This window comes from Triticum aestivum, chromosome 1B, assembly GCF_018294505.1.
Source record: "Triticum aestivum cultivar Chinese Spring chromosome 1B, IWGSC CS RefSeq v2.1, whole genome shotgun sequence".
In the NCBI taxonomy this organism is placed as follows: Eukaryota; Viridiplantae; Streptophyta; class Magnoliopsida; order Poales; family Poaceae; genus Triticum; species Triticum aestivum.
In genome coordinates, this window is record NC_057795.1 from 338,978,439 (window position 1) to 338,992,609 (window position 14,171).

Sequence of the window (14,171 nt, forward strand, 5' to 3'; positions counted from 1 at the left end):
CCCACTGTGGGTAGTCTAATGTCACCTAGATACTCTAATGTCACCACAAGCTCCGCAGGCTGTCGGGCCAAAGGTGCAGCTCCGATTCTGACCCGACGGACTGCTCCGCCTCCAGCTCAGACGATGACTCACCACCGCACGCCGGCGTTTACATTGAGGAGGGCACAACCGCGCCGATGACCGGAAGGGGAAGGGTCCGGCGAGGAAATGGTGATATCCTCCACCCTCCCCTGTTTTATTTATGTTTTAAGTATTTGTAGTATGCATTTGGACTATATGCCGATGAACTATGGTCCTTTTGTCGGGCGATTAAATGGTGGTCCGATGAAATGCGTGTTGATCGTGTTCTTATACGTAGCGTTGCATGAGTTGCATGGGTTTAGGGTTTCGGATATAAGAGGCACGGATGTGAAAGCTAATATATGAAACGTGACCAGTCAGGCCCCCGGACACGTCCGGACTCATCCCGCAGGGGGGTTCTGGGGGCCGTACTTGCCTGTAGACGCTCTAAACCGAGGCCTCTTTTGGTTTGGAGGAATCTTGTAGGAATCATAGAGTATAGAAAATATGTAGAAAAAATTTCTTTGGGGCCCTTTGGTTTGTAGGAATGAATTTCTATTCCTATACATGATAGAAAACAATCCTTTAAATTTCAAAGAAAGAAGAACATTAACCTAGACTCAATGAAAAATTCCTATTGTACGAATAAAGTGACATCTTTATGAGAGCGGCGTTTTGGCCCCTAGTTGCATATGTACCCATTGTCGAAATACACATTTCAAAAAGTTGGAAAATTCGGAACAAAAATCCCACGTGTATATCCGGACATTTTATGTGCGTTCACAAGGTTTCGGTGAAAAACAACGTTTTTTGTGGCTTGTGTAAAAAAGATAAAGAAATGCCTCGTGAATAGTTAGAATGAAGCATCAGAAATTGTCTTTTTTACACAAGCTACAAAAAACGTTATTTTTCACTGAAACCTTGTGCACACATATAAAATGTCTGGATATACACGTGGAATTTTTGTTCCGAATTTTTCAACTTTTCAAAATGTGTATTTCAACAATGGATGCATATGCACCTACGAGCCAAAGTCAATTACCGCATCTTTACCCTATAAAAGAATTGAAATGGATATCATCTCACTTCCCTGTATGATTCCTATGGCATTGTACCGGCAGAGGCGGCCTGAGCGGTCCATATTCCGTCTGGATTGTCGAAGTCCAAGGTGAGGGCGGGTCCCACCAAGCATTAACTGCTGCGCCTCCGGCTCCGCCACGGAGCATTAACTGCTCCCGGCGGAGGTCGAACATTAATTCGTGGGTCCCATCCCACCGGCGCGGCGCCCTCCATATGTAGTCCCTCTCCCTCCCTGCCGCATCGTTCCTGAACCCCAATCCCCAGCCCCAAATCGGCGACCGTCGGGGATGAGGACGCGAGCGGCGGAGTGCGGCGAGGAGCTGCGGCTGTCCGTCCCCGGAGAGTACCCCTGCGTCCGGCGGTTCCGTTACCGGCGGCTCCTCACTTTCCTCTGGCTCCAAGGCTATGGCTACACCTTCGTTGCGTACGCACCCTTCTCTTGCTCCGCCGGCGCTTTGATCGATCTGCGCACGTCGCGGTCACTTGCTGATCGACGGAATGCGTGTGTCGCAGGATGCTGAGGCAGACGAACGCCTACCTGTGCGTGTTCCATCTGAAGCACCTGGTGTCGCAGGGGCAGTGGACCGAAGCCCTGGAGTACATCATCCCACGCTTCCTGCCGCGAGTCCCCCGTTCGCCGCCGAGCCTCGAGGCCCGCGTCCTCGTCAAGTTCCTCCGCACGCAGCGCTTGTTCGAGCTGGCAGTAGTCAGGCACCTGGAGTTCAGTATTTTCGTATCCACCTCTCTCCCGCATTTTTTAATCAGACAAATCTTGTTGCTCATGGAGCACCACTCCTCTCTGGATCAGCGAGCATTCTCTGGACCGGAGAGCCATGTGGGCTAGAGCAGCGGAGATCGTCGGGGACTTGGCCAACAGGACTCCGGAGTTCAGAGACCGGCTGCTACTGCCGGACGGCCCGATGGGTCCGCAGCACGTCCTCCCCATCGGCTTCGGGTATGCACGCCAAGTGCATCGCTAGAGCATGTAATCGATGATCACGCCACAATTTACTAATCAATTTCATTTGATTGTTTGCATCCGGGCCACCAGCTTTGCTCCTTTCCGTCGGAGGCGGCACGTCAAGACCCATACCCGTCCTACCGGCAAGCTTGCACGTCATCGACATACCCGTCGGGTAGCTAAACTCTATTTTGACAAGAGGATGAGGTAATAATACTTCAATCATCATAGCTTGATGTCACTTCTGATTTCTTGACACGCACACACACGATCTCAAGCATGGTTCGTTGCTCTTTCCAGCCTGGCTTCTTGCAGCCACAGCACCCAGGAGTTGGCACCTGGTATGTATTCTTAGCTAGATCCTCTCCGTCTTGCCATCTGGCAATAATGTAGCCTCGTATACCAATATTTTTGTATCTCAATTGCAGAAATCATAGCTAAGGCGAAGGATGATTGGTTCAGGAGAATTATGGGTAAGACATGTCTCTGGTTTAACTCGGTACAAGCATTCAACTTTGCGCTTAACCTTCTGTTCATTACCAATATTCACATATGTATGTTATGGTTTCCGTAGAGTCTCTCCTTTCTAAATTCCACTTGCATCAATTCCGTGCACCCGTCAAGCTGCATCTTTTCATGGAACCGTTTATCAAACAACTGAATGCATAGTACCGACTAGGACGCTAACCAGAAAAACAGATTCTACTGTATAAATTAAAGGGGTACGAAATTTGTTCTCTGTGTTGCTATAATTTTGTTGATTAAGGTACAGTATTGCCATAATAATCAAGTTAATTTTGTTTACAAAAAAGATTAGCTAGCATTGTAAAAGAAACGGAAGAACTGAATTAACTATCCTAATGTTTTCTACTTTTCCAATGGCCAACAGTATGTGTTCAATGCTGGTATACTTTTTATCAATATCAACTGATGAACTAGTGTGTTATTCTAATGTTCAGAGGAATGTGTTAAAGCCGGCACATGCCCGAAGCTTAATCAAGGCTGTGCACCTCAACCGTGTGCAAGAGAAGGTAAATTCACACTCCTTTTATTCAGCCAACCTTGAATTTAGCCAATAAGCACTTGTCATTCTTTCCACTTCATATCTGGGCTACATTGAATCCTATTGGTGATCACTGTCATGACATAACTTGTTTTTTGAGACAAGGCAAAAAACTTGCCATTTTCATTAATTAGGAAGAGAGTGAGATTTTCTGGTTAATTTGTGAAAAAACTGGCTAAAACAAATACAATTCCGCCCACATTACAAGGAACATGGGCACTACCGACCGACCTGGCCACCAACATGAACGCCGCAAAGCTGCTGACACAACTTTTCATCTCTGCTTTGCTAGATTTTCACATCAGATTTTTTTTCCGGAGACGGTAGTACTCGCATGTTATCATTTGCAGAATTAGAACTAACTCTTGGTCTATTTGATGTACTGTATGTTTGCTCTAGATTCGCCATCACCATGCTTTGTGTAATTGTGTTACCTTCGTCCCAATTTGTTCTTCGCTGCGAAACAATTATTTGCTCTTTGCTGCTCTGATTTTTTTCACTATTTCTACTGTATTGCTCCGCCTATGCTTATGTACATACACATGGAATGCTGAACTCAACACTGTGGCACTCCCGGTTGCCATGCACATTGCCCTTACCCCATTTGCGTTCGCAAAAAGGAACAAGTGAAATTAAACACTATCGGTCATTTTTGAACAGGGGAGGTCCTCTGCATGCACATTTGATACCTAAACTTGTTACTGGTGCAGGTATTCCTGCTACTGGCAATGTGATAAAGCCTGAATGTTCTTCGGTCCCATTAGCAACTGGTGCAGCAAATCGGGGACCGTCCATGATGAGGTTGAGGACGCGAGCGGTGGAGTGCGGCCAGGAGCTGCGATTGTTCGTCTCTGGAGAGTACCCTTGTGTGAGGCGGTTCCGTTACCGGCGCCTCCTCGCTTTCCTCTGGCTCCAAGGCTATGGCTACACCTTCGTTGCGTATGCACCCACCGCCCTTCTTTTGCTTTGCCAGTGCTTTGACCTACACCGCTTGCTGATCTATGGAATGCATGGATGTAGGATGCTGAAGCAGACAAACTCCTACTTCTGCGTGTTTCATCTGGCGCACTTGGTGTCACAGGGGCAGTGGACCGAAGCCTTGGACTACATCATCCCTCGCTTCCTGCTGCAAGTCTCCCGTTCGCCGCCGAGCCTTGAGGCCCGAGTCCTCGTCAAGTTTCTCCGCATGCAACGTTTATTCGGTGGGAAGTAATCAGGCACCTGGAGTCAGTATTTTTGTATCCCTTTCTCCCGCAATTAATATGCAGATTAAACAAATCTTCTTACTCATAGAGTACTACTCCTCTCTGGATCAGAAAGGTTTCTCTGGACCAGAGATCCCTGTGGGCTAGAGCAGCGGAGATCGTCCGGGACTTGGCCAACAGGACTCCAGAGTTGAAAGACCGTCTGCTACTGCCGGATGGCCCAATGGGTCCACAGCACGTACTCCCCATCGGCTTCGGGTATGCACGCAAGTGCATAGCTAGAGTATGTAATCGATGATAAGGCGACAATTTAGAATCTACTAATCAAGTTCATTTGATTGTTTGCATCCGGGCACCAGCTTTGCTCCTTTCCGTCGGAGGCGGCACGTCAAGAAACATACCCGTCCTAGCCGCAAGCTTGCGCGTAAAAAACATACCTGTCGGGTAGCTAATATCTATTTTGACAAGAGGATGAGGTAATATTAGAATCATCCTAGCTCGATTCGACCAGCAAGCACACATGCTTGCTTTTACACACATGATCTCTATCATGGTTCCTTGCTCTTTCCAGCCTGCCTTCTAACAGCAACAGCAGCCAGGAGTTGGCACCTGGTATGCTTTGATGCCTAGCTAGATTCTTTCCGTGCAACATCCAGTAAGACTGTAGCCTCGCGTAACAATATTTTTGTATCTCAATTGCAGAAGTCATAGCTAAGGCGCGGGATGATTGGTTTAGGAGAATTATGGGTAAGACTTGTCTCTGGTTTCACTCGGTATAAGCATTGGGCATTAAACTTATGTTCATTAGTAGTATTCACATTTATGTTTTGATCTCTGTAGATCCCCTACTGCTCTCCTCGTTTTTAAATTCCACTTGCATCGATTTCGTACACCCATTAAGTTGCCTCATTTCATAGAACTGCTATAAAACATCTGAATGCATAGCACCGACTAGCCAGAAAAAAGGCCATAAGGGTTGGTTTGTAAGGGGAGCAGCAAGTGAGGTTCAATATATTATTCTAAATTAAATGCGTACAAATTTTGCTTGCTATGATTATGGTACAGTATTGCCATCGTAATAAAGTTGCTTTCATTAAGAAAAAACACTAGCTAGCAGCCTAGCATCATGCTAAATTAAACTGGAAAAACAAACTGTTTAAACGCATGGCCTAAGTTTTCTAATCAAGTTCTACTTTACTTCACTTGGGTAACTATCCTAGTGTTTTCAACTTTTCCAATGTATAACAGCATGCATTAAGTGCTGACACATTTTATTAGTCTCTACTGATGAACTAGTGTGATATGACAATATCCAGAGGAATGTGTTAAAGCTGCTACATGTCCGGAGCTTAATGAAGGGCGTGCACTTCAATCGAGTGCGCGGGGAGGTAATTTTGCACTTGTTTATCCACCAAACCTTAAATTTAGCCAATGAGCACTTGCCATTCTTTCCACTTGATATCGGGGCTACAGTAAATCCTATAGGGGAACAATGTCATGACATTATTTTAGTGAGCTTTTCATCTCTGCTTTGCTATATTTTCACATCAGATATTTTTGGAGAAATTAGCACCCGGATGTTAACCAGTTGCAGAATTAGAATTACCTAAAAAGGCTTTCGCCCCGCTTTATATATAAAGCAACGATCAACAGCACCAGGTACAAACGCACGCCCTCACAACACACACACACACACCCAAGGCAGGATACATAGGCGCTGAGCCGCACTATGCAGAATTAGAATTAAGTAACTCTTGGCCTACTTTGATGCATTGTATGTGGCTGTCGATACACGATTATTCCTTCCATCCCAAATTACCTGAGATTCTAGTTTTGTCATTTAAGTCAGAATACTTGAGTTCGATGTGTATATATCGATGACTGAGACAGGTGAATTAGTTGAACTCCCTCATTCTTTTTTTTTGACGCGTCAACGGCGGGCTTACGCCTGCCTGAACCTTTATTAACCACCGTCAAAGTGTGCCAAGCATAGGGAACAGAAATACAGGGGGTTTTGGGGAATGGAAAAAGCAGAAGGAAAAGATTACATTATGCCATGGGACTATATTCTCCCGGCTAGATGGAACAACATGGAGCCCCAGTCACGGAGCATAATCTGCCTGTGTGGTTTCTTGCAACGATGGGACCAAAGTCGGAGATCGTCGGCTGCCGAACTAGCAATAATGTGGGGCTGGAGTTGTTGGTTTCGGAAAACCTTGGCGTTTCGTCTCTTCCAAATGTTCCAGAGAACGGCCATCATAACTGTCGATCGTGTCTTGTTGTTGAAGTCACCCTCCCAAGCATGTAGTAGTCCATGCGGTGTGTGATGGCAAAGGCTGTTTAGTTCTGCCCAGAGCGGAGCTAGGTGTCTGCATTGAAAAAGAAGGTGCGCAATGGTTTCGCATTGGTTGCAGAAGGGGCAGTCGGCGTTGGTGGCAATGCCCCGTCTGAAACGCCTAGCATTCGTGAACAAGCGGTCCTTGTGGGCGAGCCAGACAAAAATTTGGCATTTATTTGGTGCGTAGTTTCTCCAAATGGCCGGCGCAAGGTTGTCCTGGGGCCGCGTCTTCCAAACCGCTTGGTAGGCCAGCTTGGTGGTTAACGGCTTGCCTGCCTCCCTCGAAATTCTTCTGTCAGCAACTTGCAAATTCACGTTTACCGAAGCCAGAACATTGCGAAGATCAACAAACTCGCACTCAGCCGTGTGAGACAGCCTGGGGGTCAGGTCCAAGGTTAGGTTGTGCGAGCCCAGAGCACGGGCCACCGGAGTGTGGATCCGATTGGAGTGAGAGAACAAAGCCGGGAAAAGTTGTGCTAGGGTTTGGGTGGTGTTGGGGAGCCAAAGGTCGAGCCAGAATGAGGTAGTGGCGCCGTTGCCAAGTTGCACTCGAGTGTTTGAGCAAAAGAAATCAAGGCCTTTCATGATATCCCGCCAGATAGGGGTAGAATGACTATCGTCCGTTCCCACGTCATGGGTGCTAGACCATCCGTACTTGGAGACAAGGTAGGAAGGTTGTCGCGAAGCCGCACCGTCGTGTAGCTTGGAAATGTGTTTGAGGAGGAGGCAAACATTCATTTGCGTTAGAGAGAGGAAGCCGAGGCCTCCATTAGTGAAAGGAGCGCACACGATGTCCCAAGCAACTTTGCAGTTACCCCCGGTAACCGTGTCTTGGCCCGTCCAGAAGAAGGCTCGACAGCGTTTCTCAATCTCTTGCACAGTGCCGGCGGGAAGAAGAAGAACGCTCATAGCATAGATTGGCAGGGCCCGGAGAACGGAGCGAACAAGAATTGCCCGCCCGGCCAAGGACAGAAGAAGTCCTCGCCAGCCGGCCAAACGTTGGTTGACCTTATCAATGATAAAGAAAAAATCCGCTAGAGTGAGTTTGTGGGTGGAGAGAGGCAATCCTAAGTAAGATTGCGGAAAGGAAGCGACCGGGCAACCAAGAATGGCCGCAAGATTGTTAGATAGCTCCGGCTCGATGTGAATAGGCGCGAAGGTGCTTTTGTGGAAATTGATGGTAAGGCCGGTGGCCTCAGAGAACTGAAGTAGGATTTGCTTGAGGGTCCGCAGTTGCGCTGCATCTGGAGGAAGGACAATAAGAGTGTCGTCAGCATATTGCAAGACGGTGCAAGGGATATCGTCCGCAATTGGGTGGGAAAGAAGGCCATTTGAGGAGGCCTGGAGAATTAGGCGCTTGAGGACATCAGCAATTATAATGAAAAGATAGGGGGAGAAAGGGTCACCCTGCCGCAAGCCTTGCCGACATGGGAACCAAGGGCCCGGCTTGCCGTTCAGTAACACGGCCGAGGTGGACGAAGAGTTTAGGTGGTCAACCCAACGGCACCAGGACGGTGGAAAGCCTTTTGCGCGTAAGATCGCGGCAAGGGCGACCCAAGACACCGAGTCGAAAGCCTTGTGGAAATCGAGCTTGATGATGATTGCGGGGAGACGCCGTTTAAAACAAGTTTGGACAATGTCCGCAGCATGGACAAAGTTTCGGCGATCCCACGGCCCCGAATAAAACCCGTTTGCTCGTCATGAATGAGGTGGTCGATAAGAGGCTGGGCCCGAAAGGCGAGGCACTTAGACGCAAGCTTGACGGAGCAGTTTTGAAGGGACACAGGGCGATAGTTTTCTGGTTTAGCAGCGTCGGACTTCTTTGGAAGGAGCACGATGTGGGCTGTGTTCAAACGCATAAGGTCTGCTGAGCCAGCATGAAAGTCATTAAGCAAATTGAGAAGATCCAATTTAACAAGATCCCAGTTGCTTTTGTAGAAAGCGGGGCCAAAACCATCCGGCCCTGGGCTTGCATCGTCCTTCATGGCCCAAAGAGCAGCCTTAATTTCCTCCAAGGTAAAAGGAGCCGATAGGTTGGAAGCCTGAGCGGAAGTAATTGAGTTTGGGAGAAGCAGACTATCGAGATCAAAGGAAAAGGAGACCGGATGGCAAACGCCAATCAGGTTCTTAAAGAAGTTCAGAAGGACAGCCTCCTTGTCACAATGCGCAGTAAAGGTAGTGCCATTGTTTTCAAGGGATTTGATTTGGTTTTTACGGTGTCTGACCGAGGCACAAATATGAAGGTATGCTGAGTTTTCATCACCAAAGACACAATCCTTAACCTTTGCCCGTTGCCTCCAGTAGGCTGCAATGGCAGCATTATGTCGGTGCAGTGCAAGCTTGACCGCAAGCCGAAGATCGGATTCGAGAGATGACAACGTCCTGGCCTCTTCCAGCTTGTCAAGGAAGTTGATAGTGGTATGGCAATTTAAGGCTAAGATCTTAGGCGATCTCCTGTTGGACAGCCACTTTTTTGCCATATCCCTGGTACGCTTTAATTTGAGGGAAAGAATTCCAGCAGATCCAAGGTGGGCATGCCGAGGACCGACGCTTCTCCAATTTGCGGCCACCCGTTCCTTGGATAAAGGGACGTTGAGGAGAGAGCGGTCAAGGCGGAAAACCGAAGATCTGGGGATGGAAATGGCTGCCGTTAGCCGGATGGGAACGTGATCGGAGGTTGTCCTGGCAAGAGAACAAAGAGAGGTATCCGGAAATTTTGAGGCCCAGTCCACGCTTGCCAGAGCCCGGTCAAGCCGGACAAGAATGGGCACCTCCTGCTGGTTTGACCAAGTAAAGCGTCTGTCGAGGAGAGGCAGATCCTGAAGCCGGAGAGTGTTGATAGTTGAGGCAAAAAGGTTTGCCTCCTGCATATTGAAATGTGTTGTGGATTTGTCCGACGGCCTGAGGGTGATGTTGAAATCCCCGATGATAGTCCAAGGGCAGGAGATTTGAGGTTTGAGATCCACGAGGGATTGCAAGAAGGAAGGTTTAGATGCGTGGTCGCAGGGCCCGTAGACGTTAGTAATGGCGAAAGAGAGGTCGTCCGCGCGCGATTCAAACCAACAAGGGCGAAAGTGTCCACGAGCACTTTGGAGCAGGAGAGGAAATTGTCGTCCCATGCGGTAACAATCCCCCCGGCCGAACCGATAGCTGGGATGGAATGAAAGTTCCGAAGATTCGGGGGAAGAAAAGAGATAGCTTTGAAGTTGGAGATGTCCTGGAGTTTTGACTCCTGAAGGCAAATTACGGAGCAAGGCGCAGAGGAAAGGGTTGCCTTCACATCGGTGCACTTCTTGTGCCTACCAAGCCCTCGAACGTTCCAAGAAATAACAGAGACTTCTCTAATCATTGGAAACTAAAGTAGCAACATAGATTGGCCGAGCAAGACAAGCCCAAAGTAAAAACAATGGAACAGTCGTTAACTGGAACAGGGCGGTAGGAAAATAAAGGGAAAAAAGAGAGAAACACGAAAAGGAAAAGACTAGTAGTTGGGATCCCGATGAAGTAGACAAGCAGACGGCGCGTCCTGGGAAGAAAGCTGCAGCTAAAAATGTGGGTGTAGCTGCAGTCGTGAAGAGCAGCAAGAAAGGGGTGGCGCCGTTGCGTAGGTGGCTCAGTAGGGTCTTCACACATCGTCATCGGCGGGCTCCATGTTGAGGTCGATCTCGGGGACGCCACAAGCCATGGCAAGTTGGAGAGCGTCCTTGCGCGGGAGCGGCGACGGGCCCTCAGCAGCAAGCTCCATGAGCTCCACCGCTGGCAGCAGCAGCTCCTTGCGCGAGGCCGCCTTCTTCTTGCCTTCCAGCTTCATCTCCTTCCGAAGAGTGGCCTTTTCCAGCATCGTCATACGGTTCGGGGCCTCTCCCTCCCGGAGGCGAGCGCTGCGGCGCGTGAAGAAGATGGTTGGGGAAGCAGCCCGAGGAGGGAGGTTGGCGATCGGAGGGGAGGAAGGAGGGGAGAGCTGCTGCGGGATGTCGTTGTGCGTGTCGTTGGCGATCAGCAGGGGCTGCGGCCCGGGGATCGGAGGGAGGCCGGCGTCGTAGCGAGCAACGGCTTGCATGACCGCCTCCTCCCCGTCGCAGCCCGTTGTAAAGGCGCGGCCCCGGAAGTCGCGGCAGACCACCTCGGCATCGGTGAAGGGGGCGTGGGGGGCCCCGACCGTGGCCACCCGGTCGAGGTAGCTGATGGAGCAGGCTGCCAGGTTGGCGACAACGAGCCGGGGAGAGCCCGCCGGACTCATCGGGATGCGGTAGAAGCCGCGCTCGCCGTTCACGCCCTGGACGCGCACGTCGTAGAAGCCCTTGAAGAGCTTGACCTGCACCGACCTCGGGCGAGCCGTGAGCGGCACGGCACAAACCAGGGGCTTGTGGTTGGCCATCATGGTGAGGCCGCCCGGCAGCTGCACCACCTTGTCGTCGTGCCCCTCATCGGTTGGAGGAGGGGGAGGGGCCGAGAGGTCCGGGTCCATGCCGTCGGGGAAGTCTCTGCTCCCCCCGTCGCCGCCATCCCCGCCACCGCCACCGTTGTTGTCGTCGTCGGAGTCAAGGCCCGCGAAAGCAGGGTCGGGCGGTATCTCTTGGGAGTGGATGACAAGGACAGAAGCAATTGCACCGAGGCTAGAGAAGCCATGGACCGGGATGGTATGAGGGACGTCAGTGAGTGTACGAGATTTGACGGAGACAAGGACAACAGAGTAGTCCACACCGGTAAGGCAAACAGGGTCAATCTGGATGGGACATGCGAAAGGAACAATGGAGTTGATGATGGTAGGAGTAAACCAGTACTCGAGAGGGAAATCCTCGATATGAAGGGCAGAGACCGTGCCAAGACGGAAGAGGAAGCGATTCTCAGTGTCTTCGTGGCGCACAAGGCTGACGGTGTTTATGGGGCAGGAAAGAGGACTGTTGAGAATGGAGATTTCACGCTCATAGGCCGAACCGAACACGACCAGCCCCACCCCGTAGGAAGAGGCCCGAATCATCACCGGGGGGTTGCCAGCCCCGGTCTGCAGAGCACGGCGGATACAAGCTTGGGGGGAGGGATGGGGAGGGGTGACAATGGCGTATGCGAGGTTTTGGAAATGCTCGATGGGGGTGAAGGGCATGAAAACGTTGGAGAAATCCCGACGGTGCCTAGGAGGAGAAGAGAGAAAGGCAGATTGGGTTGCGTCCGAATCGGTGGATTCCTCCCCCGATTCGAACTCGACCTCGTCCGGGTCCTCCTCCTCCTCAAAGGCCTCATCGTCAACTTCCGCCGCGTTCGGTCTGCTCCGGGAAGGCAAAGATGCGTGGTGGGGATGCGTGGGCAGGGGACGGCGGCAGCTCGTCCTCGGAGGAGGAGAGCTCCAGGGGGATGAAGTCAGCCATGGGGGCCGGAGCGGGCTGGGGAGGCGGTGAAGAGCTCAGGCCAGGTTGTGCGAGAGGGTTGGGAGCAAAGGCGGGCGCAGGGATGAAGAGAGGCAAGGGGTTGGCTGGGGGTAAAATAGCCGTGCACCCATGCTGGGTGTGGCCCACACGCCAGCATCGGCGACACCTCACGGGGTCACGACAATCGCGAACTTGGTGGTCAAGAGCAAGGCATCGGAAGCAGCGGTTCATGGCGTTGAGATTTATGGGCGGGAGGGACGAGCTGTGCCGGCGCATGCAAGGGGGGTGCATGCTATAAGAGGAAGCAAGAAGGGCATGGGCATAAGATTCCAGCGGTCCAGCACGCGGGCTGCCGGCGTGGGAGGGCGACGGTCGAGGCGGCGTCTGGCAGCCGGCCTCGGTCTCTCCGTTGTCACATCCCGTGGTCTGCGGCCGGACAGGAGGCGGGCTGTCGTGAACCTCAGGCTGACGATTGAGAGAAGTTGACCATGGGAGAGGGCCCGGGGGCCGCGGCATCTAGCATGGGTCGCCGCCTGCGAGTAGGGAAGCCAGGGCGCCTCTGGTTGGCCAAACCCAGAGGAGCATGCATGCGCCCTGCAGTCCGCGATGGCGTGGAGCGGCATGCCAGTTGGACCAGTTGCAACGGGCCAAAGGGGAGAGCCAGGATACCAGTGGCTGAAACGTCCAAAATGGGAGGCCGAGGTGCTGTGCGGGTGCCAGCGGAGCCAGACGAGCTACGTGGCGGCACAGGCGGAGGGGGGCAATCCTCCAAGCAATTATCACGGACAACGCTACAGGAGATGGGCAGGGTCGCGACAAGGAGGGGGCGTCTCGAGTTGCCAGGCCCGCGTCAGGATAGAGCCGGTACGGAATCGCACGCGGGGCAGCAACACAGTCGACGCTCCAAGTCGCATCAGAGAGGGATGACGGCACGGGTTGACAGGCCCGGGTTTCAGGGGCATGGGGGAGAGAAGTGTGCGCAGCAAAAAGACGAGGCAGAGGCAGTCCAACCGGGGTAGGATTAGCTAGGAAACGAACAACTAAACCCTTGTAGTTAATCCCCACGAGCGACAGAATGAAACTAGCAATGTTATGATTAGCCACGGTAAAAGAGAATAAGCAGTCGCTAAACTGAACAATTAAAGGGTAAGCAAAAGACGAGCCAATCCAACCATTGAGCAGGGCTACAACGGCGGAGGACGGCGGCGGAGGCGCCGGCAGCAGGACCTCCAGCCAAACCTTGGTAGGCGAGGAGAGGGCGGCGGAAAGGGGTGAACATACCGGAGAGGAGAAAACTGAAAGCGAGTATTCGAGAAGGGCCTCGCCGGGCGAGCGTAGGGGAGGGCCAACGGCGGCGGCGGCCGTTCCCCGCAGCACAGCCGGGGTGGAGGAAGCGAGGAAACCGCCGCGGAGCAAGACGCCCCCACGGATGTCTCCGGCGCTGGCGGCGGAGATATCCCGAGGGGCACCCACCATGGCGCCGATTGCGATGGAGCCCGCCGAGACCCCCGCGACTGCGGGGCTGCCCGGCCAAGAGGAAGGAGAGGGGTGGCAGGCCGAGCCCATGACGGCGGGCTGGCCGGCCGAGCTGGTGGCCGCCGTGGCCGGAGTGGCCGCCGGCGTAGTCGCGTGGTTTTCGCCTATCCTATCGCCTCCCACCCATAAGGTGAGAGAAAATGATTATGTCAAGACAAGCCCCCTCATTCATTTGCAAAATAGGGTGGGCAATATATTCTTTATAGAGTGAGGAAAAACAAATGCAGGCATGATTAAACCCAGAAATCGTTGAGTTTCTGTAAGACCTAATGTATAGGATCGAATCGTGGAAATACTGTAGGTATATTGCTTTTGCTAAAAATAAAACAATGAAATATAACGTGCTATCTGGTTTCCAAAATTTAAAAGATTCTTATTACATCGTGGGCCCTCCTTACGTAACTACTGGCCCTGCCTGTCCCGTGGCTTATGTCCCTGTTGAATGCAACATTCTGTTGCACCTCTTAGTGTTTGGTTTCTATGTATATTCTTTGGCTCTTTGCCCGTTAAAGGATCTGTGGAGGCATGCTTTTTGCGTGACATTCTTCATGCAGGTAAATTA

The 14,171-nt window shown here is 51.6% G+C and overlaps 1 protein-coding gene across 3 annotated transcripts in view; it reads left to right on the plus strand.

The window, feature by feature from the left end:
- Window positions 1–1,244: 1,244 nt before the first annotated feature.
- Window positions 1,245–14,171, plus strand: part of LOC123122685 (uncharacterized) — a gene marked incomplete in the record, with an annotated part of 15,443 nt that continues 2,516 nt past the window's right edge. For 2 of the 3 annotated variants that reach the window (XM_044543004.1, XM_044543019.1), the window contains 7 exon segments: window positions 1,245–1,564; window positions 1,654–1,860; window positions 4,481–4,627; window positions 4,729–4,845; window positions 4,941–4,981; window positions 5,072–5,116; window positions 5,686–5,757. In XM_044543004.1, coding sequence (XP_044398939.1) covers window positions 1,428–1,564; window positions 1,654–1,860; window positions 4,481–4,627; window positions 4,729–4,845; window positions 4,941–4,981; window positions 5,072–5,116; window positions 5,686–5,757 — 766 coding nt within the window. 3 annotated transcript variants of the gene reach the window in all.